Here is a 24,905-nt window from a genome sequence, read left to right as displayed (position 1 = left end):
CACTGTTCTGTGACGGAACACAGGTTCCGTAACTTTTCAGGCCCAGCCCACAGAAACGGAAATTACTTTCCTTGAGCGCGAGTTTTAAAAGGTCCCCAAAAGGAGCTGTTCCAACTACTGCCTGAACAAATATACAACAAAGATGCCATGAATACACTCTTAAATACTGTATAATGTTTTTTAGTAACCCTCTTCCCAAGTACAATTAAGAAAAGAGTAGATAACAGGTCCATAAAATGGGGTTAGTGATATATTTGTCTTTTTTTTTCTCTCCAGGCTTGGATCTAAGTTGGCCTTCCCACCTCTACTTGCCCCGCCCCGTTCAAGGGGGCCTGTCAGACTGCGGCCGGAAGTACTTTTTTGTCTCTCGGCACAAGATGGAGGGTTCGGAAGCCGTGGTTACGCTGGGGCAACCGCACCTTTCACGGCAAGATCTCGCCACTTTGGTGAGGAATTGACTTAGAACATTTCAGAGAGAGCTTGACAATAGAGAAGGCTTTGGGTTGAGCCTTTTCTGGGCTGCCAGGAAATAAATGACAAGGGAGCCTTACAGACAGGCACTCTAGGCCTCACTTGTGAAACGGTAATACTTCGATACCTCTGAGAACGGATTGTGTGATCTCCAGCTTGTTTAAGACTCGTTGAATTATCTATGTGGTTAGTTTTCACCTCTGAATGCCTAGAAAGGCACCATATATCTAACATTATTGAGCTTTGAACCTTCATGGTATGGAAAATTACTAGTTTTTTGATACAAAACTTACGTTTGTTTCATAGTTAATGGAATTTAGAATTGCCATTATTGGGAATATAAAAAGATACTTAGTGTTTCTGGCCCAAAATTCGTTGAAACTGCAGTTTCTAGAAAACCAGCAGCGAAATATTGTAGCAAACGTAAGTCAAACGAAAGCTGGATTTGTACCTCAGATACGGTTTAAAGTGAAATGTTCCATTGCAGGATGTTACCAAGTTGACTCCACTTTCACAGGAAGTTATCAGCAGACAAGCCACGATTAATATAGGTAAGAATTAAATATCTAAAGAATTATCAAGCTCTCTCATTGTGAGTTGATTGTTCCAAGGGAATTCTAATTTTGATTTACTAGCTTATAGAAAGATATTTAATGGCCTCATCCCTTTATTGTAGGACGAGAATTGAGAATGTCACTCAGTACCAAAAGAAAAATCAAGTACATGGAGAAAGATACAGATACCTAAAATGTCAGTGTTTGCTTTGCAGTTATAGAAGTTTAAGAGACGAATGAAAATACCTGCTGTAATATTAAAAGAGCAATGTTTTGAAAAGTTATACTTGAGAAGTAGCTCTTTTTTTATTCTTCCTTTCTTCTCTGTGTGTGGTGTGCTGGTCTTGGGCCTGTGCACTGACCATGAGCTTTTTTTTTTTTTTCTCAAGGCTCATGCTCTATCACTTGAGCCATAGCTCTATATGTGCAGCTTTTGGGGGAAATTTATTGGAGATAAGAGTCTTACAGACATTCATGCCTTGCCTAGTTTTGAACTTTAATCCTCAAATCTCAGCTTTCCAAGTTAATTAAGATTACAGGTGAGAGCCACCAGCACCTGGCTCCTCTTTTCAATATTAAATTTGGGCGGGGTGTATGTAGCCCAGGCTGGCTTGGACCTTACCTTCTTTTTGTGTCACCCTTTCCAGTAGTAAATTGGGTTTTGTTAGATATCTTTTTTTTTCTTTTAAGTTGTCATTATTTTAAAAGACAAATTATGGTGACTGAGTAAAACCTTTGTATTACCATCCATACAAACAGTAGAACAAACTAGACTCACACTTACTTAAAAGTCTTAAGACAAATATCCCATTCCTAACACCCTTATTGATATCATTAATATTTTTTTCTGAGTTTCCCGGATTAAATATTTTTGGTAATATTGTAAGGTCTGCTATTGCGACATTGTAGCATTTTAGAAATACTAGAAAGTTTTGTAGCTTTCATTAAATGTTTATGGGAATCTTTAGAATTGAAGCTTGAATTCCTTTTATTATAGTTTTTAGACAGTGTTTTAAATTATACGAAGTTTTCTTCATCTATGTTTAAAATGTTATTTGTTAAAAAAATAAGATATTGGAGGAAAAATAAAATTTATACTGATTTTTTTGTTTGTAGTTTTAGCTTTTATAATTGTAATATTGGTTTAATTGAATGAATATTATTTTGATTTTTTTATAGGAACAATTGGACATGTTGCTCATGGGAAATCCACAGTTGTAAAAGCTATTTCTGGTGTTCACACTGTCAGGTTCAAAAATGAACTGGAAAGGAATATCACCATCAAGCTTGGATATGCTAATGCCAAGGTATTTAGAATACTGTGGAAGTAGAAAGCATTTACTTCTTGAAAAATGTAAGTGAAAACTTCAACAATTTTTTTTGAAACTTTCAGATTTATAAACTTGATGACCCAATTTGTCCTCGACCAGAATGTTACAGATCTTGTGGAAGTAGTACCCCTGATGAGTTTCCTACAGACATTCCAGGGACCAAAGGATACTTCAAACTAGTAAGGTAATTATTTTTGAACCAAATAAATACATTTATTTTCTACCTTCACTTGCAATAATTAATGGACCTGTTAAGCAATTACAGCTTCCAAAATCTGACTCTAAAAGAGAAAATGTTTTTGTTGTCTATAACAAATATAGTTTGAAAATAATTTGTTTAAATGTGGTTCAAATACACATGTTGCAACTTTTCTAAGGCAGTAGTACATCAGAAGAATGAAATAATTGGAACTGATAGTTTGTCCAGGTTTTATTTCTATTTTTTGTTTGTTCAGTATGAAAAGTGCAAACCTTAATTATATGTAATTTTATATCAGCTTTGTAAAAAATAATTGCATGCCTGCTTATGTTCATCATAAGAAGACACTGATGTCCAAAGTAATGTGTTTAGATGTTAGACTCATCATGGAAAGTTTAAATTATGATGAACTTCTATAAATTGTAGTATCTCGGAACATGCCAAGTAGTTTTATTTAAGTGTTGCCATTCTGTTATAATGACTGTAGTTTTTCAAATACTAGAGGTTTAGCAAATTCAGTTCTAGTTATGTTACTATCATATTTTTTCCAAAACCAATTTAAAATCTGCTTATCACATTTTTTTGCCATGAAAAATACTTTGAAGAGCAAAAATAAAACAATAAACAAAAAGTTTTGGAGAGGTATGCCTCAAGAAGTATCTTGAAGCATCTTATGCCAGAAGTTATAAATCTTTGTACATACAGTGTTACCTTTCATTTTTGTAGATCCTTTTAATTTTCTTCTTCTTGGTACTACTGCTTGCCTTTAAACTGAGTATCTTACACTTTTGCCTCATTTTCAGTCATTGCATCACTTTCATTGGAACTGTACTTCTGCTTGTTACTTTTTGCTTCTTAATTGGAGATTAGGATTTGTCTGTCTGGGTCTAGTTTTAAATGGTTGCACCTCAGATCTTAACCTTCTGAGTTGCTAGGATTGTAGATATAAATCATTAATGCCAGAGACAAAGTTCTTAAGTTTATCAGCGTTGTAAGATATAGGACCAACACAGGTTAACTGTATTTTTTATACTAGTAGTGAATGTATAAACATAAAATTTTAAATACAGTGTTTAGGAAAATGTAAAACCATTGATACTTCACAAAATTTAGAGGATTTTTTTCAAATAGTGCTCATAAGCAAAAAAAAGCAATTAAATAATTTTAATTATAGCTTTAACTATATATATGTATATCCTAAGTTCATACATACTTTATACTGTTTACTCAGATTTTTAACACATTGTCTTACATTTTTAATACCTTTTTTATTGTAGAAGTAGTGTACAGAGGGGTTACAGTTACATGAGTAAGGTAATGAGTACACTTTCTATCAAGCATTGTTACCTCCTCCTTAGGTTTCCTCCTACATACCTTCCCTCCTGAATCCCCCACTCCTCTTTCCCTCCCTCCCCCTCACAAGTTGTAAAGTTCGTTTTTAACATTGTGTCTTGATAAGGGTTCAACATCCCAATTATTCAGATGTTAAGTCAAGAAATTTTCAGTTAAGAAAATACTTTATCTTTTTATTTCTTAAATAGTACAGAGTAACACCTATTTATGTAATAGTGTATTAGGTATTATAATTAGAAATTAATGTATATGAGGTGATGTGTGTAGTTTATTAATCTAGCACCCTGTTTTTGATTATGTAATCTCAGACTTAATGATCTTCCAGAAATGCCTAGATCCTGGAATCAGTTTTTCATAAATAAATAGCAAGGTGTAACCATGAGTACTCAAAAATAATTTGAGTATTAACACAGATGATAAAATTTTTGAAGAAACTATAGGGAGATATTTTTATATTATCTTTAGTACTAGATCTTTGTGAGACACGTGTTCACAAAAGAAAATTATTACTTTTATTTTTATTAGATTTTAAAATAACTGCTTTATACATGAAACTAAATTTGATTGCTGAAAATTAAAAAGATCAAAATTAATTTCTGAAAATTAAAAAAAATGTGTAATTAATTTTTTGTAATCACATGGCATGTGTGTGTATTTTATATATGTGTTGATAAGTTGATATATATATATATATATATATATATATATATATATATATATATATACCTACTATCTTTCCATAAGTGAAAGAGTGCCTGACCCATTAGGTTTTTAACCTTTGAGTTAGTGTTATTTTCATTGTTACTTTGGAATAAAGCATCTATCCTATTTAATAGGATTTATGAGTTTTCCAAGCCTTATTAGAATTTAATATTTGAAACATCTTCACATAGCTAGCTTTGCTAGTAGTAATAATCTATATTTTTAATCTATTAATCTCTGAATATGTCAAGGTTTTAGTGATTAAATTTAATTGGTAAAGTTCATTTCAAAGTAATATAAAATCATAAAGGTAAATGAATTGAATATTGAAATATTGGGTGTTTTTTCTCCTTTGTTAGACATGTCTCCTTTGTTGACTGTCCTGGCCATGATATTTTGATGGCTACAATGCTGAATGGTGCAGCAGTGATGGATGCCGCACTTCTTCTGATAGGTAAAAATATCAGAATTGGTTTGGACAAATTATTTTCTATCTGAGAAGTGTTAAAGGTGAATCCAGAGTTATTGAAGAAATTAGAATGACACTACTGGAATTTTTTTAAACAATGCTCACATCAACTATTACAAAACATTAAACATGATGAACTAGAGACATATTTTATGAGCATTTGTCTGGTAACATGCTATAGAAATTTTAAGTTTGTGGTAAATTTTTCTTGATTTATAATTCTAGATACTCTGTCCATTTTATCGAGGATGTTTATATGAAAGTATCTGAGTGCTTAATTGTCTTGAATGTATATGCTATTTACTCTCTGCCTCAAATTGACATGTTATTTAGATTCTAACCTTACTCATAATCAAGTCAAAAAGATTGAATTGTTTTCAAAGTTAATGATGTGCTTTCTGTGTGAACTGTGGAGAAATCTTTATTGCTGGGAGCTATTACTTTGTGAGAAGAACTAGAAGTTCATGGAATTCCCAAACCACTCAATTTTTTTTTAATGCCAGCATAGGGCCTTGCACTCTTGTTTGGCTTTTTTACAACGTGAGCCACATGCCCACCTTTGGCTTTTTGATGGTTTATCGAAGAGTCTGATGGGCTGTTTGCCTAGGCTGACTCCAAATTAGGATGCTCAAATCTCAGCTTTCTTAGAGTTAAAAACATGGACATCAGCATCTGACTCTCAAAAATTTGAAAAATGGTGTCAGGAGTGATAGAACACATGAAAAGATATTAAACTTAGAATGAATAAATAAGTAGTTTTCAGTTGAGTTGTCAATATAGTTAACTTAGAATGAATAAATAAGTAGTTTTCAGATGAGTTGTCAATATAGTTATGTAATTGGTTATTTATATGATTGATTATTACATGATGACAAACCTTCACAGTAAATCACATGATTTGTCTTAATGGCATGGCTAACCTATATTCGGTATGGTAATGTAAAGTCTGATACAGTCAGCTCTTGACCTAAAACAGCTTCAAACAGGGTCCCATTTTGGAAAAATGTATAAATTGGTAAGTTTACACTTTTCTAGAAGAGTACCAGTTAAATAAACATCACAAGTTGGGTAATAATCTTCCAGGTTTAAAACAGAACGTATTTCTCTACATTGCATTGTGAGGTAACTTCTAAGATGTTTCCTATTTTGCCAATTTTGCAACCTGTAGATATATAAGGAAGTTCTGAGAACTATAACTATTCATTTTCTGTGATGAAGGAATTCTGCTATCTGGATTAGATCTCTCTTCAAGTTTCTGTATATAGAGTAAATATGCCAGCAAACGTGTTGAAACTTCTTTTATTTGAAACGTTCACTTGGTTCTTGGTTTTTCCTCCTGTCAGCTTTTCCCTTAGCTGTGTAGATGTTTATTGCCTTAACAATAACTTCCTTAGTTTTTATCTTCCTTAGTTATTATCATTTATAAATAACCTGTTCATTTTATTTTATTTTTTTTATTTTTAATTTTATTGTGAAAATACCATACAGCAAAGTTACAATTACATGGGCAAGATAATGAGTATATTTCTTATCAAGCATTGTTGCCTCCTCCTTTGTTTCACCTTCCTATCCATTCCCATCTCCCCCATATCATCCTCCAACCCCAGCCAAAGTTGTAAAGTTCTTTTTTCAACATAATGTCTTGTACATCTCACTGTTGCAATGCGTCCACCTGTATCCCTGCTTAAACAATTTGTTTTTTTTCTTTCCCTCCATAAATTATACCAACATCAGATACAGTGAAAGCAGGTGTTAAACCGTGGGGGTGGGACATACAAAGCAACAAAGAAATCATCTTATAAATATGTTAGAAACAATTGCATGAAAGAAAAATATTTGAATATTTATCTTGGGGTTCATTTCACCTAATATCAACTTATCTGACCATTTCTACTTGTCTCAGACTTTGCATATAAGGGAAACCATGGGGCCTGTGTTTCTTTGGGCCTGGCTTACTTCACTTAATATTTTTTCCAAGTCTTTCCATTTCCTAACAAATGGGCCAATGTCATTCTTTCTGATGGAGGCGTAGAATTGCATTGTGTACCTCTTCTTTTAGCTAGAATGTTTTCTTAGAATCAAAATGTCTCTGAAACTAAATAAAAATAGAGGAATTTGTGACACTTGAAAAAAGGTGTGGATAGAACTTGATAAGACAAACAGTCTAGGATAGGATTTACATCTAGGAATGGGGACTAAAAGATGAGGAAGATTGAAGTATTGAAGATTGAAGCTAAAAGTTTGAAAAAGACATAGTAAAACATTTTTCAAGATAGCATAAGAATTAGCAATCATAAGAGCTCATTACTATGTGCATATGATCATATAAAATGATGCTTACAGAAATGAACTCCAAAGCCAGGTGCCGGTGGCTCACACCGTAATCCTAGTTACCCAGGAGGCTGAAATCTGAGGATTGTAGTTCAAGGCCAGTTCGGGCAGGAAAGGCTGTGAGACTCTTATCTCCAATAAACTACTAGAAAATCGGAAGTGGTACTGTGGCCCACGAGGCAGAATGCTTGCCTAGAGCTGGAGAGCTCAGGGACAGCACCCAAGCCCAGAGTTCAAGTCCCACAACCAACAACAACAACAACAAAGAAATGAACTCCAAAAAAATGGAAGCAAGAGGTTTTTTTGTTGTTTTTTCTTAATTATACTGTTTGTGGCTCTTTTTCTCTTCTTCTTCCTCTTCCTCCTCCTCCTCCTTCTTCTTTCCTTCTTTCTTTGGTTCATTTCATTTCTAACTTTTTTTGACTTCTGTAACCCTTTGATATATCAGTTTATCTGACTTGAAAAGGAGAAGGGGAAGCACAGAAATGGTGGGACATAGGATGAACCAAAACAGCATTGAAACTTACTAGACACTGTGTTGGAAATGAACTTTACAATTTGGCAGGGGCTGACTTATGTCAATTTTATCCCTATGTACAATAAAACCTCTTTATAATAAAATGTTTAAAAATCTTTTTTAAAAAAAGAATTAGCATGCTACAAGTCTTTTTCATTAGGTCTCAAGGTTACTCATTTAATTTTTTTAATCATCAATCTAGCTGGAAATGAATCTTGTCCTCAGCCTCAAACTTCTGAACACTTGGCTGCCATAGAAATTATGAAACTTAAACATATTTTAATTCTGCAAAATAAAATTGATTTGGTAAAAGAAAGTCAGGCTAAAGAACAGTATGAACAGATCCTTGCATTTGTAAAAGGTAAGAAGCTATCATATTTGCTTTAATTACTTAAATATGCTTAAAATATAGATACCTTCATGTAATAGATAGTACAGTAAGCTCTCTTTACATACTACCTGTCACCTTATTGCTGTCATATTCTGATATAAATTGAAATATGTTCTGAATTTTATATACTAAATGCACATTTTAGCTGGAAATGAAGTTCTAGGAAAAACAACCAGCAAAATTAAGAAAAGTCTTTGTCACTGATGTACAATGATTGGAAGGATGTTGGTTGGTTTCATGCTGTTTTAATTTTCAGTGGGTATGACCTGACAATGATTTCCTTTCTCTTAATGGTGTAGCTTTTCTTTTTGAAGCACCATTGATTTCATTTAGAAAAAGGCTTGGTGCATTTTATTTCTAACTATTTTATTTTCACTTTGTTTTTGACCTTGTATGTTAGAAAAGTTTCTTTTTGAGCTGGGATATAATTTAGTGGCAGAGAGCTTACCTAGCATGTGTAGTGTCTTTGAATTTAATCCCCAGTATTAAGAAATAAAAAAAATTTTAAATACAGTTAAAGAAACCTCACAAACAACAAAAGATTCCTTTGAGCCATTAAGAGGCAAATAAAAGTTATGTATGGTATATTTCATTTATAAAGTATTTTGACTTGTAACTAATAGCAAAATTCAAGCAAGTAGTCTTCTCTAAGCAAAGAACTTGTAACTTTATCTTGACAATATTGTGGAAATAAATTACATAATTGATGCAATTTTCTTTATCAAAGTTTCTTGCTAATGTTTTTTATATAATCTTGAAATCAGGATTGGCTTATTACCTGTAGTAATGAGCAGTTTCTTTTTAGTGGACAGAATCTTACTTCTGTGTGTGTGTGGGTGTGTGTATATACATGCATCCTGGGGTGTGATCTGGGCACTGTCCCTGAGCTTGTGTTGCCAAAAGCTAGTGGTCTACCACTGTTGTTACTAAGGCTAGCAACTTGGGCTACAGCTCCTCTTCTGGCTTTTTGGTTAATTGGAGATAAGAGTCTCTCAGACATTCCTGCCTAGGCTGGTTTTGAATTGTGATGCTCAACTTGAAGCCACAAGCTATCTGCACTTTTTCTTTTTTTTATGAAAAACTAATACTGATTATTTCCTAAACAAAATGATTCTTTCCATTCTCATGTTCTTTGAAATGTATGGAATGTTTAGATAGCTATGTAATATAAACAGATCTGCTAAACTGAGAAATTTTGTTCTGTCTGATTTTGTTATGTAGGTACAGTAGCTGAAGGAGCTCCTGTTATTCCAATTTCTGCTCAACTGAAATTCAACATTGAAGTTGTCTGTGAGTATATTGTTAAGAAAATTCCAGTGCCTACAAGAGACTTTACCTCAGAACCTCGGCTTATTGGTAAGACCTTTACTAATCGGTCCATTGTTGACTTGGTCTTTCTGTATTATTGTTTTCTCTTTATTATAGAAACCCTTTGGTGTCCCTGCTTACACAGTTATAAGGACACTGTCTATGGAGAAAAAAAATGAAGCTAAATTTGCATAGTGTTCAGTAGCATACTGTGGATGTTTGATATATTACTTTTGCTGTTCCACTTCTAATAAAGACATGCTGCTTTTCAGTATATGTACAATTTTCACTTGATCATTTAAATTAGGCACATTAACTTTTACCTTGCTTTTTGTGCATTATTTGTTTGGGGGGATAAAATTTTAACAAAATAAAAATAGCAGATTTATAGGTACATTTTAGATATCACAGATGAGGAAATCCATGAAACCTATGTTTCGCTGGGTCTGGTTCATTTCATTTAATATAATTTTTCCAAGTAGTTCCAAATCTTTATGAATGATACAGTATCTGGGGCATGGTAAATTATACAGGTATCTAGGGATTGTGAAATCAAAGGAGGATTTCCTTAGGAAAGAACCACATAGGCACAATACCTATGTGCATCTGAGCATATAAAATAATATTTTTATCAAAATGAACTCCAGGAGATGGAAACAAAAGAAAGGTGAAAAGAAAACAAAAAACATTTTGTCTTGTTCATTTATCTGTCTTTGTAAGGGCATATGAAGGTAAAGAAATTGAGAGACAAAGGATGAACAAATGCAGCAGTGGTACTCAGTGGATACTACATTGAAAATGAACCATGCAACTTGTGGGTGGGTATGGGAGGGAAATATTGGAGAAAGTGAAGGAAGGGATGATGTTGTCCAAAATGAAATGTACTCATTACATGAAACTATAGCCCTTCTATATATCACCTTAAATGCATGCAAAATAGGGTAGCGAATCCAGTGACTAAACCCTCTAAGCGAAACTAGATAATAGTTTCAATAAAAAAATCTTTTTCAATGAAAAAAAAATTGCAGAAAAATAATCAGTAGTTCACATAGTCATTCAACACAACATAAACTGTGGTATTGTAAGATACCTTCTCCCTCAAATGAGGTGCATAATTCATGCATGACTATAATTTTTGAGGAGGGTCTTAAAATTTGTTTAGATTCATTCATTCACTGAACACTTTTTCTTATTGATCATACTTGGTCAAAGTTACTCATGATAAAACTGTAAATAAAGCAAGATTAGTATATTTATACTTTGCTCGAACAATAAACTATTCTCTTTCACCCAGTTATTAGGTCTTTTGATGTTAACAAACCTGGCTGTGAAGTTAATGACCTTAAAGGGGGTGTGGCTGGTGGTAGTATTTTAAAAGGACTATTGAAGGTAAACAATTGTAAATGCTTATTTTGTTTTATATGAAATGAATGTTCAATCTAAAATATAAATTGGGGAGAGGGCTGGAAAGGTGGCTCAGTGGTAGAGCGCTTGCCTTGCATGCCTGAGGCCGTGGGTTCGATTCCCCAGCACCACATAAGCAAAAAGAAAAAAGCCAGAAGTGGCACTATGGCTCAAGTGGTAGAGCGCTAGCCATGAGCTGAAAAGCTGAGAGACAGCGCCCAGACCCAGAGTTCAGGCCCCACGACCGGACCAAAAAAAAAAAACATTTTTTTTTGAATTTTGAACTTTTTAATTAACTGATAGGTTTTGTTGATGATACTTAAGTGAATATAGTTTGTAGATTTTAAATTGTTTTTATTTTCATTTTTTTAATTAATGTTCAAATTAGTCCTGCAAATAAAAGGATTCTTCTTAGTTTAGTGGTCTACCTGTTTAAGTAATTTAAATAATTTAAGTAATCTAAATAATAGTTATTTACTTTGTTTTTCAGGTGGGCCAGGAGATAGAAGTTAGACCTGGTATTGTTTCCAAAGATGGTAAAGGAAAACTCATGTGTAAACCTATCTTCTCCAAAATAGTATCACTTTTTGCAGAACACAATGACCTTCAGTATGCTGCTCCAGGGGGTCTTATTGGTAAGGATTTTACTCACTACTAAAACTTTAATGTTGACTTTTATCTTATTTTTCTGTAGGGTATAATTAGATACTATAGATACCATTAAATACAGAGATAACAGCATCAAAGAGCAGGATGGACAGTCATATCTTGTTGACTTTAGAATACATGATAAATGTTTATAAAACAGTGCATTCCTAAATCATATTTTTGCTTTTATGTAAAGGATAACTTAAACAATAAAAATGATTTAGGTTTTGAATGTTTCACTACATTCTTATCTACAGTTTTTGTTAAGTAGGTTTTTACAGGGTTAAATATATTGTAAGTTACATGCATTGCTGTGGAGTTATTCAGGGAGAAAGAGGTATTATATAAAATGGAAATCTATTGGAGCTTAGAGTATAATTTCTATTTTGTGGATAACTTGAATTTTTCAGGATATTTTTGTTTTGTTTTGTTTTTTTCTTTTTATGAGTTTCCTTTTTCCATTTCTTTACCTTTGAATTATAGAAGAAAACCTAGGATGAAATGGAGTATGTATGTCTTTGCTGCTCCATGTTGTAGTTAAGTGTTTTTGACCACCAGTTTTCTTGCCAGAAATTTAGGTATTGAGTATATAAAAAACTCCTTGTAAATGTAATATTTTTATGGGTTTTAATAATTCATATTGTGTCTTACTGTAGTACTTTTTGAGATAATCTATGTATGAGTTAGTTTAAGAGTTGAGCTTTGTGAATATATATTTTCCTTCCTTTTTTTTTGTTAAACTTATTGTTGTTGTTGATGTTGTTTTCCTGTCTGAGGGTCTGGTAACTGTCCTTGATCTTTGTACTTGATGCTAGAACTCTACCACTTAAGCACTTGAACCATAGCTCCACTTCTGGCTTTGGTGATTAATTGGAGATAAGATACACTTTTCTCTTTGGGCTGGTTTTCAACTTAGATTTCTGCCTCTTATGTAGCTAGCAAAATTGTTGGTGCCCAGCCCAAACTGAGGAAATTATTTCTTCTTTTGACACCATTATTTTCCCAAAGGACTCATTTTACTTCTAGAATTTTAAAATATAGCTGTTACCAAAATATACAGCAAACATACATACAAGCAAAATAATGTATAATTACTCTCACACATAGGCCAAATAAATCTAGAAATTACTATTTTTAGTTTTGTAAATTATTATAAACTATCTTCTCAGTCTTAATTTTGAAATATTTTGTTAGGATGTAATGTACAGAAGTTATTAGTTTTAATTGTAAATAATTTATTAAGTGAAATTAAACTTTTAGCCTAGTATGATAGGTTTCTTTAGAGAAGCTTTGTTCTTACATTTTCATCAAACTTATTTCTAAGTTTTCTGTAATGTTTATATAAATGTAAGGAGTTTATAAAGGATTTGATTATGCTGCTTTTTCATTGTTTAAGCAAGATATAGTTGTTAGTATATATGCTCTCCTGGTTAGACTATATCTTTAGTTAAATATTTAAAGAAATAAAATATAGTTTGTAATCCAGCTTCTCAGGAGGTTGACATCTGGAGGATCATAGTTCAAAGCCAGCCTACCTAGGGAAGTAAAGTATCTGAGACTCTTGTCTCCAATTTATCACCAAAAGTGGAGTTATGTTCAAGTGCTAGAATGCAGGCTTTAAGTAAACAAAGAAAAGCTCTCAGGACCTAAGTTGAAGCCATAGGATAGGCATAAGAAAAAAAAGAAATATGTGGAAATATGCTTGTCTTTTATATTAGGAGTTGGAACAAAAATTGATCCAACTTTGTGCAGAGCTGACAGAATGGTGGGACAAGTACTTGGTGCAGTTGGAGCATTACCTGAAATATTTACAGAATTGGAAATTTCCTACTTCCTACTGAGACGGCTCCTAGGTGTACGTACAGAAGGGGACAAAAAAGCAGCAAAGGTAAATACTTTTTTTATAATCCTGTTTAAATAAAGATAAATGTGATGTTATGACCAGTTTTTTATTTAATTATAAAATAATTAAAAGATAATAGGTAAAAAATGAACATTGAGGCCAGGTACTTGTGATTCATACCTGTAATCCTAGCTTCTTTGGAGCCTGTTATGAGTGTTGTAGTTCAGAGCCATCCCTGGAAAAGTGAGACCTTTACCTCTAATTAACTATGTAAAAAAGCCAGAAGTGGAGCTTTAGCTCAAATTATGGAGTGCTAGCCTTGAGCAAAAAGCTCAGGAATAAAGCCTTGAGTTAAAACCTCAGAATCAGCATCAAAACAAAAATCTTTCTGTCATGTATGAATTTTAGAATGAATATATCCTCATAATATTAGTAGAAAGCAGCTGGTGCTGGTAGCTCATGCTGTAATCCTAGCTACTCAGGAGGCTGAGATTTGAGGATCACAGTTCAAAGCTAGCCCAGGCAGGAAAGTCTGTGAGACTCTTTTATCTCCAATAAAACACTGAAAAACCAGAAGTGGCATTGTAACTCAAGGGGTAGAGTTCTGGCCATGAGCTAAAGTGCACAGGGATAACACCCAGGCCCAGAATTCAAGCCCTACAACCGACAAAAAAAATAGTAGAAAGTTTACATAAATTTATGACATCATTTTACATGTATAAAGACCAGGTTATGATTATGAGAAAGCAATAAAATGGCTATAAAATCGTGTGTATAAAACATGGTGTTTTTATTTTCTTACAAATTTTCTTTGTTTGTTCTGGTTCTGGAGCTTGAACTCAGAACCTGGTGCCATTCCTGACATAGCATTTACACTTGAGCCACAGTTCTGTTTTGGTTAACGAAATGAGAGCCTCACAGTTTTCTCTCACAGTCTACATATCTCAGCCTCCAAAGTGGTTAAATTTATAGGTCTGAGCCACTGATGCCTGATGTTCTGAGTTTTTTGGTAAAGAATGAGCTTAGGGCCTTAGTGTGTTCTCTGACACAGAACTACAATATCTTCATTATTCCTTAACTGACTTCTAGCTATACTTGAAGACCTTGAAAACAATAACTAAAACCATTACTTAACCTGTTATGTAAACAAAGTTATGAGAATAACTAACACATTCTCTTAAATTTGGAATAAGAATATCAATCTAGCTAAATGTATAGGTCCTTTTGATATCATTGGCAGGGGTTGGGCCTACCAAAGTAACCATCAATAGAACCATAAGTAGAACATGAAATTAAATAAAATTTGGAACATTTTTATAGCAACACAAAAATGAATATCAGCTAATATCACACAACTAACTTCAAGATAGAACAGTTTTTCAGAGGTTTGTAAAGTTTTAAGTAGTTTGGGTTATATGAAATTTTGGATTTCAAGAAATTTTGTGAACCTTTTTAAGTATCACTTAAGAATTTTAATACAGGTGGACCCATTGCAACAATGAGATGTACAAGTCGTTATGTCGAAAACGAACTTTACAGCTTTCATGCGGGGGGGGGGGAGGGGGGGGAGGAAAGGGAAGGGATGGGCTGGGAAGGGGAAACAAAGGAGGAGGCTACTTGCCCATGTAATTGTAACTCCTCTGTACAATATTTTCACAATAAAAAAAGAATTCTAGAAGTTTTTGATCAGTGCTGTGCTTAGTAAGTAGCATTTTTTTTAATTTTTTTAACTGTTACATGAGTACGTTTCCTCTCAAGCATTGTTACTCCCTTCTTTATTTTCCCTTACTCCATCCCCACACCATCCCCCACCCCCAATCCTACTCCCTGTCTTGTAAGTCTCATTGTTACAATGGGTCAACCTTGTTGGCCATGTTTCAGCATTTTATTATTTCCCTTTCCTTCCCCAAATTAGAAAAATGTATTTAGAAGATACAGGCACCAGAATCAAATACAGTAACAACAGGGGTTATACCATAAGGGGAAGAACATACAAAAGAAACAAAAACAAAAAAAAAGCAGGGTGTCTGTGGCTCATGACTAATCCTAGCTACTCAGGAAGCTGAGATTTGAGGATCGAGGTTCAAAGCTAGCCTGGGAGGAAAGTCTGTGAGACTTATCTCCAATAAACCACCAGAAAACCAGAAGTGGCGCTGTGGCTCAAGTGGTAGAGCACTAGCTTTGAGCTGAAAAGCTGAGAGACAGTGCCCAGGCCCAGAGTTCAAGATCCATGACCAACAAAAACAAAACAAAACAAATTACATTTCAAATGTAGATCTGTTGTAAATTTAAACTGAATGCTATAAGAAGAGCCTAATAGATAACAGCACAATTTATGTATATCTTTTTTTTGGTGAGGCGGTCTGGTCGTGGGGGCTGAACTCTGGGCCTGGGTGCTGTCCCTCAGCTCTTCAGCCCAAGGCTAGCGCTCTACCACTTGAGCCACAGCGCCACTTCCAGCTTTTTTCTTTTTGCTTATGTGGTACTGAGGAATCAAACCCAGGGCCTCATGCATGCAAGGCAAGCACTGTATCACTGAGCCAATTTCCCAGCCCCTTTATGTATATCTTAAAGCTTATTGTAATGGAATTGTTTGGAAATTCAGTTTTCTTCTGCTATATATTTTCCATCCAGTATTTGGTAAATTTGGAAAACCTTTTGATTATTTTTTTATTTCCATAGGTACATAAACTGTCCAAGAATGAAGTGCTTATGGTTAACATTGGATCCCTCTCTACAGGAGGTAGAGTTAGTGCAGTTAAGGCTGATTTGGGTAAAATAGTTCTCACAAATCCTGTGTGCACAGAAGTGGGAGAAAAAATTGCCCTTAGCCGAAGAGTTGAGAAACACTGGCGGTAAGCATATCACTTTTGCCACTGCTTAATTTTGGGAAGAGAGCATATTTTCATGTGAGATTTAGTTCTCCCTGATAATGCACAAATACTTATCCTTGAATTCATAGTTCTTTTTTTTAATTTAATTTTATTTTATTTGTGAACATATTGTACAGAGGAGTTACAATTACATGGGCAGGATAATGCATACATTTCTTACCAAGCATTGCAGCCTCCTCCTCATAGTTCTGATTCAGATATATTTCCTTACGTACAATTAACCCTTTTTTCTTAAATAGTTCAGTGGTTGTAAGTCTGTTCACATTGCTAAGTAACCATCACCCCCAAATAATACAGTTCTTTCTGTGATTCAGCTGTGTACAATGATCTAGGCACTACTTCTGACATTTTGTATTCAAGGTAAATCCTCTACCACCACTTGAGCCTCAGGTCAGATTTTTGCCTTTTTGCTAGTTAATTGAAATAAGGTCTTCTTATTGCCTAGGCTTCCTTCCAACCACAAGCTAAGATTATAGGCATGGGCCATTGGCACCTGGCTCTCCTTCCTTCATTTTTTAATGACATCTAAAATATTGAACTAACTGTGTTATTTTTGCATTTTGTTTCAGCACAAATATAAAATTTTTATTTTATTGCCCTCTGGTTTCTCCTGGCAAGAAATGATACTGTCTTCAAGGACTTATTTTATATAGTTCCTTTCAAGCTTCCAAGTATTTCTCTTTTTCTGTAAGCTTGGACAGTAAATACAATGTTGTCAGTGTTGGTGTTTTTATACTTAAGATTTGGTGGGGGTTTTGTATTTGTTCTTGTTCATATAACCAAATCAGTATTTGAGAGGTTTGGGACATAATTCATTCAGATAAGTACTCTACCCATTCTCAGTTTCTTCTCCGTAAGTAGCTGCTACATACATTGGATTGCTTGGTGGAAATTCTTTAGGGATTATATACTTCATATTTTGCTACTTTGAGAAATACATATGACTCATTTTCAAATTTACCAGTTGTTCCTGTTTCAGTTCTGTGATTATGTTATCTCTTGTTTATATTTAGAATTGACATTTCATGTAAGCTTTGTTTACTTAGTGTGTATTGCTTATATATTAATATAATATATGCCATATATTGCTTATGTGTTATATGTTGCTTATAGATTGCCTATATATATTATGAGCATACTTTTGATAATGTTTTTAAACTTCCTGTCAAGTGATCTGAGGCTCCTGAAGTAATAAACTTCCAGGAGGAAGCTTATTCTGTTCATTTGAAAGGGCTATGTTTCTCAGTTGTTTTAAAATATTTTTTTATTGTAAAGATACTATACAGAGGGGTTACAGTAACATGAGCAAGGTAATGAGTCCATTTCCTATCAGTCATTGTTACACTATCCTTTATATTTCCCCTACCATCCCTTTCTTTCCCAACTCTTCCCTCCCTCCCCGCCTCACCACAAAGCTGTAAAGTTCATTCTAAATATACTGTCTCATTGTTATAATGGGTCATCTTGTATCCTTATTTCAGCATTTTGTTATATCCCTTCCCCTTCCCAAATTAGAAAAATGGATATACAAGATACAGGGCACCAGAATCAAATACAATGAAATAGGTTGTTCCATGGGGAAGAACATACAAAAAAGATCACATAATCACATAGTACATATATTAAGAAGAACAGCACCAAAGATAAAACCTCTTACTTCCCTATCTTGGGGTTTATTTCTATTAGCATCAGGTTATCTGGTCATATGTTCATAGCTTTTGACCTCTTCTGCTTGTCCTAGACATGTACTAGTTATTGCAGATAAGGGAAACCATGCAACCTGTGTTTCTTTGAGTTTGGCTTACTTCCTTAATAAAATTTTTTCCAAGTCTTTCCATTTCCTAACAAATGGAGCGGTGTCATTCTTTCTGATGAAAGCACAGAATTCCATTGTGTGTGTGAGTGTGTGTGTGTATACATACATATCACATTTCTTGATCCATTCATACTGAGGATTCATTCCATATGGTAAATAATGTTGTAATAAATATGGTTGTGCTGGTAGCTTTAGTATGGCCTTGTTTGTGATTGTTTCGGTAAATGCCTTAAAAGTGGGATTGCTGGGTCCCAGGAGAGCTCTATGTGGAGTCTTTTGAGTAACCGCCATGCTGTTTTCCAAAGCGGTTGAACAAATTTACATTCCCACCAACAATGGAGTAGGTTCCCTTTTGGCCACATCTTCCTCTAGCAACTGTTGTTATTAGATTTCTTGATTATAGCCATTCTAATTGGGGTGAGGTGGAATCTCAATGTTGTTTTGATTTGCATTTCTTTTACAGGTAAAGAAGTTGAGCATTGTTTCTCTATTTTTTTAGTATACCTGAAATACCGACTGCCTCCCTTGATCATTGCAGTCTTATGGAGAGCAGAACCTTTAGAAATCAAGCAAAGAATAAAAGTAGCACATTTTTCTAGTTGTGTGTGCTCTGTTGTTTGTTTTTTTTCAATTTCCCTTTATACATTTGCTTTTTTTTATTTTTTTAATTGGTGTGTATAAGTAAGTGTGTGTTCCTAATCATAAAACCCAGAATCTGGACCATAAAGTAACTTGAGGCTGTCATCTTTGTAGCCATCAAAATGCTATCAGATGCCTCCAGTGTGATAAACTATGCAGAGTTTCTGTGAAATGTCTTAAGACAAGTTCTTTGTCACACCTTTTTATCCAAAATTTTTAAATGTTTCAATTCTTTGATTAAAAGAGACCTCCATTTCATGGCACTCTATATTTAGGAATTTCTTGAAGAAAGTAAGCACAATGTTACAAAATTTCTTACCCTTTCCAGTGTTTCTTTTTCTCACTTGAGTATATGACTTGTTACTATTTATATTATAGTTATTATATACAGATATGTGTTACTATATATACTATTTATATATACAGAACGTCCTATTGGTTATTTCCTGTGGTTTTGGTTGCTTATTTTTTTAGGAGCAACAACATCCTGAAAGTTCAAGTCTATAGTTACTGACTTTTCCTACTTTATAGTTTGTAGTATTGGAGGGTTGTTTTTGTTTGTTTGTTTTTGAGATTATTACTAGCACTGCCTTAATCCTCTACATCAAGAGAAAAAGAAAAATTTCCTTGTGGATAGTAATGATCTTCTGGTGTTTATTGCATCTTGAAATTATTGTAAGTGAAGTGTCAAGTTAGGGAAACATTATATTGTTCACAGAGGAATTTCCTGATTTTTTTAAGCTAGTGTTTTTTGTAATTTTATTGTAAAGATGTATACAGGGGGGTTATAGTTACGTGAGTAAGGCAATGAGTACTTTCTTGTCTGAGGTAGAGTACTGTTTTGTGGACTAACACTTCTTAAGTGGACATGAGTGTTTTCATATTTTAGGACTTGATAGGATTATTGTTTTAGGTGCTTTTGAGTAAGCTATGGCAACAATAGTTTGATATTTTTTGCTCGTTTGTGTTTGTTTTTAGGCTAGTGAGGATCAGACCCAGTACTTTTCACCAACTAGACAAGTGTTCAATACCACAACCTGAGCCTGTTTGCTTTTCTTATTTATGATACTCAGAAACCATCTAGAAAGCTGTAGGAACTTAAGGATATAATATGGACTTCTTTTTTTTTCTAATTGTTTTCTTTTTTTTTATTGTGAAAATACTGTACAGAGGGGTTACAATTACATGGGCAAGATAATGAGTACATTTCTTATCAAGCATTGTAGCCTCCTCCTTTGTTTCCCCTTCCCATCCCTTCTCAGCCTCTCCCCACCCCCCCACACAATCCCCCCCCCCCACCCCACCAAAGTTGTAAAGTTCGTTTTGGACATGACAACTTGTACTTCTCATTGTTGCAAGGGGTCCACCTGTATCCTTATTTAAACGACTTGTTTTTCCCCTTCCCCTCCATAAATTATACTGAGATGAAATACAGTGAAAGCAGGGGTTATACTGTGGAGGAGAGACATACAAAGCAACAAAGAAATAATCTTATAAATGCGTTAGAAACACATGCATGAAAGAAAAAAAAATTTAAATACAAAACTTAGAGTTCATTTTCCTAACATCACATTGTCTGATCTTTTGTGCTTGACTCATACATATACTAGATATTGCAAATAATGGAAACCATGGGACCTATGTTTCTTTGGGCTTGACTTACTTCACTTAATATAATTTTTTCCAAGCCTTTCCATTTCCTAAAAATGGGTCAATGTCATTCTTTCTGATAGAGGTATAGAATTCCATTGTGTGTATATAACACATTTTCTTTATCCATTCATCTACTGAGGGGCATCTGGGTTGGTTCCATATCTTAGCTATAGTAAGTAATGCTGCGATAAACATAGTTGTGCTGGTAGCTTTAGTGTGGTCTTGTTTGTAAACATTTGGGTAAATGCCCAAAATGGGATTACTGGGTCATAGGAGAGCTCTATGTGGAGTCTTTCGAAGAACCTCCGTACTACTTTCCAAAGAGGTTGAACAAGTTTACACTCCCACCAACAATGAAGTAAGGTTCCCTTCTGTCCACATCCCCTCCAGCATTTGTTGTTATTAGAGTTCTTGATTTTTGCCATTCTAACTGGAGTGAGGTGGTATCTCAATGTTGTTTTGATTTGCATTTCTTTTATGGCTAGGGATGTTGAGCATTTGTTCATGTGTCTATTGGCCATCCTTCTTTCTTCTTCAGAGAAGTTTCTGTTTAAGTCTTTAGCCCACTTATTTATTGGGCAGTTGTTTCTTTGAGGATTTGTTGTTGGGGGATTTAATTTTTTGAGTTCCAGGTATATTTTAGATATGAGACCCTTGTCCATTGTATGGCTAGTGAAGATGTTCTCTCAATCTGTGGGCTTTCTTGCTAGCTATGTCCTTTGCCATGCAGAAGCTCTGCAACTTCATGCAATCCCATTTGTCCAACCTTTCTTTGATTTGTTGTGTTTCCGGGTCTCTATGAAGAAAATTTCGGCCTGCGCCAAGGAGACCTAGGGTTTCTCCTATTCCATTGTAATGTTTTTAGAGTGTTTGCTTTGACTCTTAGGTCTTTTATCCATTTGGAGTTGATTCTGGTGCAGGGTGATATATTAGGATCTAGCTTTAGTTTTCTACAAGTAGTTAACCAATTTTTGCCAGCACCATTTACTGAAGAGGCTGTCTTTCTTAATATGGACTTCTTTTCCTTAGCATATGTTAATTGTATTTTTAAAAATCTCATTGTGAGATCTCCATACACATAGTGCATTCCATCAAATTCACTTCCCAGTCCCAGTGTTCACCACCTCCTCCTTTACCTGTTAAACTGGTTTTTAACAGGTTTTGTTGTGTTTTTCATAGATGAAAATAAATGATATTTATTATATTGAAACTCATTTACCCTTTTTATTAGTCCTCCATCCTCATATACCTTCTATCTGTTCAGAAAGCCTGTTTTACTTTTGTCTGCTTTGTTATTAATGGAGTCAATAGTTCTATTTTTTTCTTCAATCCTAGAGGTTTTGTTAGTTTTTTGCATGGGACAGTTGTTTTTTGTTTTGTTTTGTGTGTGTATGTTAGTTACACCAAAGTGTGCTTTCCTTTATAGAACACAAGTATGTTTAAATTTAGAATTATGTGTATCAAACCAGTTTCATCATACAAGGGGATATTGCTGATACAGACTTAAAATTAATGACTTTTCTCAAATTTTTTTGCAGTTTAATTGGTTGGGGCCAAATAAGAAGAGGAGTCACCATCAAGCCAACAGTAGATGATGAGTGAAGAATCACTTTAAAGAATATATTTGCATGTTGTCAGAATTTCTTTATCAACACTAAGGATGTATTTAAAGCAAATTCTAGGGAAACTATTTTACAACTGACTACTTGACTAGAAGCTGTTAGATTATATACATTTCGTCTAGGGAAATTTAATATTTACTGTTTTAATAATAGAGTTTAGTAAACGTCTTTTGATGTTTTCTTACATTTCATCTGAAATTATTGTTAAAGGATTTCAGATTTCTATATCAATGCAGCTTTAAACTGAAACCAGCTTTCAAAACTAGTTTTTGCTTTACTACATATACTACTGAACATGCATGCAATAAAGTTTTTCTTCTTGTTTTTTCTTGCTTCATTCTTGAGCATTGCCAATGTATTCTTGAACCACATTGGAGCTTTTATGCTATCTATACTCACCTCATATGTTATATAGCTTCATCTATAAAATTTAAGATAAAAAATTATTGATGTAAATAATACTGTACTTTAACATGAAAGTTCATTTACTTAGACAAACCTCCCCTTACTATATTCCTCATGAGGTTAATTCTATTCATTCTCTTTTTGACTACTATGCATTTACATGTTACTGATTTCTTTTTAAAAAAAAATCCAACAATCCCTCCCTGTTTCTAAAATGTGGGTCTTTGTTTTAGGTTTTTGGGTTTTGTTGTTGTTGATGATGGTGATGATCATGATCATGAGGCTTACCCTTGGGGCCTGAGTGCTGTCCCTGAGGTCTTTTACTCAAGGCTGGTGCTTTGTCACTTTGAGCCACAGCTTCACTTCTAGTTGTTAACTGGAGGTAAGAGTCTCATGAGGATTTTCCTGCATGGGCTAGCTAGAGTCTCATGAGGATTTTCCTGCATGGGCTAGCTTGGAAGGACAATCCTCAGATGTCAGCTTCCTGAGTTACTAGTAATATAGGCATGATTCACCAGCACCCAGCTATTTTATTTTTTATATTATAATATCTTATTTAAATGGATATGCTTAGAAAGAAAATATTTTTACAATTTTGTTCTGTAACCTGATTTTTTTTACTTTTTCATAGTTACTTGAATTTAGAAATAATTTGGGGGGAAAGGACTTTGAGAATAAAATGAATAAGGAAAAAACACAGGGTTGATAAATACACAGTAGTCGATTATATTCTTTTTTATTATATATATTTTTATTGGGAAAATACCGTACAGAGGGGTTACAATTACATGAGCAAGGTAATGAGTACATTTCTTACCAAGCATTGTTGCCTCCTCCTTTGTTTCCCCTTACCATCCCTTCCCCTCTCCTACCACCCCCATTTTCCCACCCCACATCCTTTTGATAAGGGCTTTGAGTTTATAAGGCCACTTGAGCCATGTTTCCAGTCCTTTTTACTTAACATATTTTTCAAGTAGAGTGTATTTGTTCCTAGGCCAGTCTAAACATAATCTTTTGCATTTTTATATTTACTTATCTATGTACTTATTTAGTGGTACCCTGGGCATTAAACTCAAGGCCCTGGCAATGTATCTGAGCTTTTTTGACAACTTGAGGCATATCTCTACTTGCAGCTTATTTTTTTCTTTTTCCCCCCCATCTTTTCTTTCCAGGTTGTTCATTTTCTTTTCTGTCTTCCATTGTTTTTCTTTCCATTTTTTTCTTTTTGACATTTCTTACATTTTTTTTATGTTTAAGCTCTTCACTGACTTATAAACAAAGAAATGTATTGAACAAAAATAATTTGGGGACCTGCAACCCTAGCATCTGTTGTTTACAAACCAGCTGCACATAACCTATATGCTTGTTATGGATTATGTATGGAGCCAGGTTCTCTTTTTCTTGAGCAGTTTTTAGCATCTTCAGAGTTGTAATTGTCCTTTTGGAAGCTTATGAAGAGAAAGTGAGTCAACAATGCAGTACCACTCTAATGTTAGCAAAAGAAATTAGGGATTAAAAAAATCTATTGCTACTTCACAATGGCAAAGGGAATATACAATGAGACAAAATGGGTAATGCAGGGATGGAATTCTGGTGAGGAATAGTTCCTATAGACCAAGAAAGTACATCTTCCTTCCTTTATGCAGATCTTTGTAAGCCCTCAAATTCTGCAATGTAGGCTCAGATGCACTATTTTGACCAGAAGGATGGCATCCTGCTGCAACTGCAAGCAGTGCTCTGAATGACAGGTGACTCCCTCTGTTTCATTGTCACTGTGTGCCTCCTTGCACAAGGGTGCTGTATGAATACAGGAGTGCCCTTAACCTGCTCCCAAGGTCCTTTCCTTTGAGATTTAGTTCTGATACTCTAAAGGTCACTAGAGGACTCCATAGTATTGTGCCACCTTGGAAAAAAATGGGGATTACATTCTGACAACCAAATGCATAAGTTAGGAAAGTTCTATGCAGCAGTTTGCTTTCTCTGTTCTTCCTTTCCTTTCACTAGTTGGTTGTATTCCTTTCTTAGTTCTTCCCACATGTAATTCTCTTGATGATTTCCTAGTTTTATTTCTTCTCATTTTCATGTGGACTAAAGCTAAATTTGTGTGAATTGACTAGGCAGAATATTCAGTTTTTGTCCCTGCTCAAGCTCCCTTTCAACTTCCCAGAGTGGACATAGGTGTATTCTCCCCTGCAGAGGACAAATTCCCTGCAGGTCTCTTCACCTGCAGTGTTTCATTGCTAATTGTCCCTGGTCATTCTGGCCTAAGGCTCACTTAATGGCTGCGCAAGGGCCTCTAGTCTGCTTTTGCTTTCCTTTCAAAGGTAATTGCAGAAAAGTCTATAATTTATCAAT

The 24,905-nt window shown here is 34.3% G+C and overlaps 1 protein-coding gene across 1 annotated transcript; it reads left to right on the top strand.

Annotated features, from left to right (window-relative positions):
• Window positions 1–373: 373 nt before the first annotated feature.
• Window positions 374–22,261, top strand: LOC138823773 (eukaryotic translation initiation factor 2 subunit 3, X-linked-like). The gene is made up of 12 exons (XM_070017328.1): window positions 374–446; window positions 959–1,022; window positions 2,205–2,332; window positions 2,419–2,540; window positions 4,970–5,064; window positions 8,130–8,288; window positions 9,540–9,674; window positions 10,921–11,015; window positions 11,521–11,665; window positions 13,397–13,566; window positions 16,204–16,376; window positions 22,062–22,261. The coding sequence occupies exons 1-12, from the start codon at window positions 378–380 to the stop codon at window positions 22,123–22,125; spliced, it is 1,419 nt and encodes a 472-aa protein (XP_069873429.1). The 5' UTR covers window positions 374–377; the 3' UTR covers window positions 22,126–22,261.
• Window positions 22,262–24,905: the final 2,644 nt, after the last annotated feature.

This window comes from Dipodomys merriami, unplaced genomic scaffold (genome assembly GCF_024711535.1).
Source record: "Dipodomys merriami isolate MVZ:Mamm:240054 unplaced genomic scaffold, mDipMer1.0.p SCAF_123, whole genome shotgun sequence".
Taxonomy (NCBI): domain Eukaryota; kingdom Metazoa; phylum Chordata; class Mammalia; order Rodentia; family Heteromyidae; genus Dipodomys; species Dipodomys merriami.
Note: the sequence above shows the minus strand (reverse complement) of the source record. Positions and strands in the feature narration are given on the sequence as shown.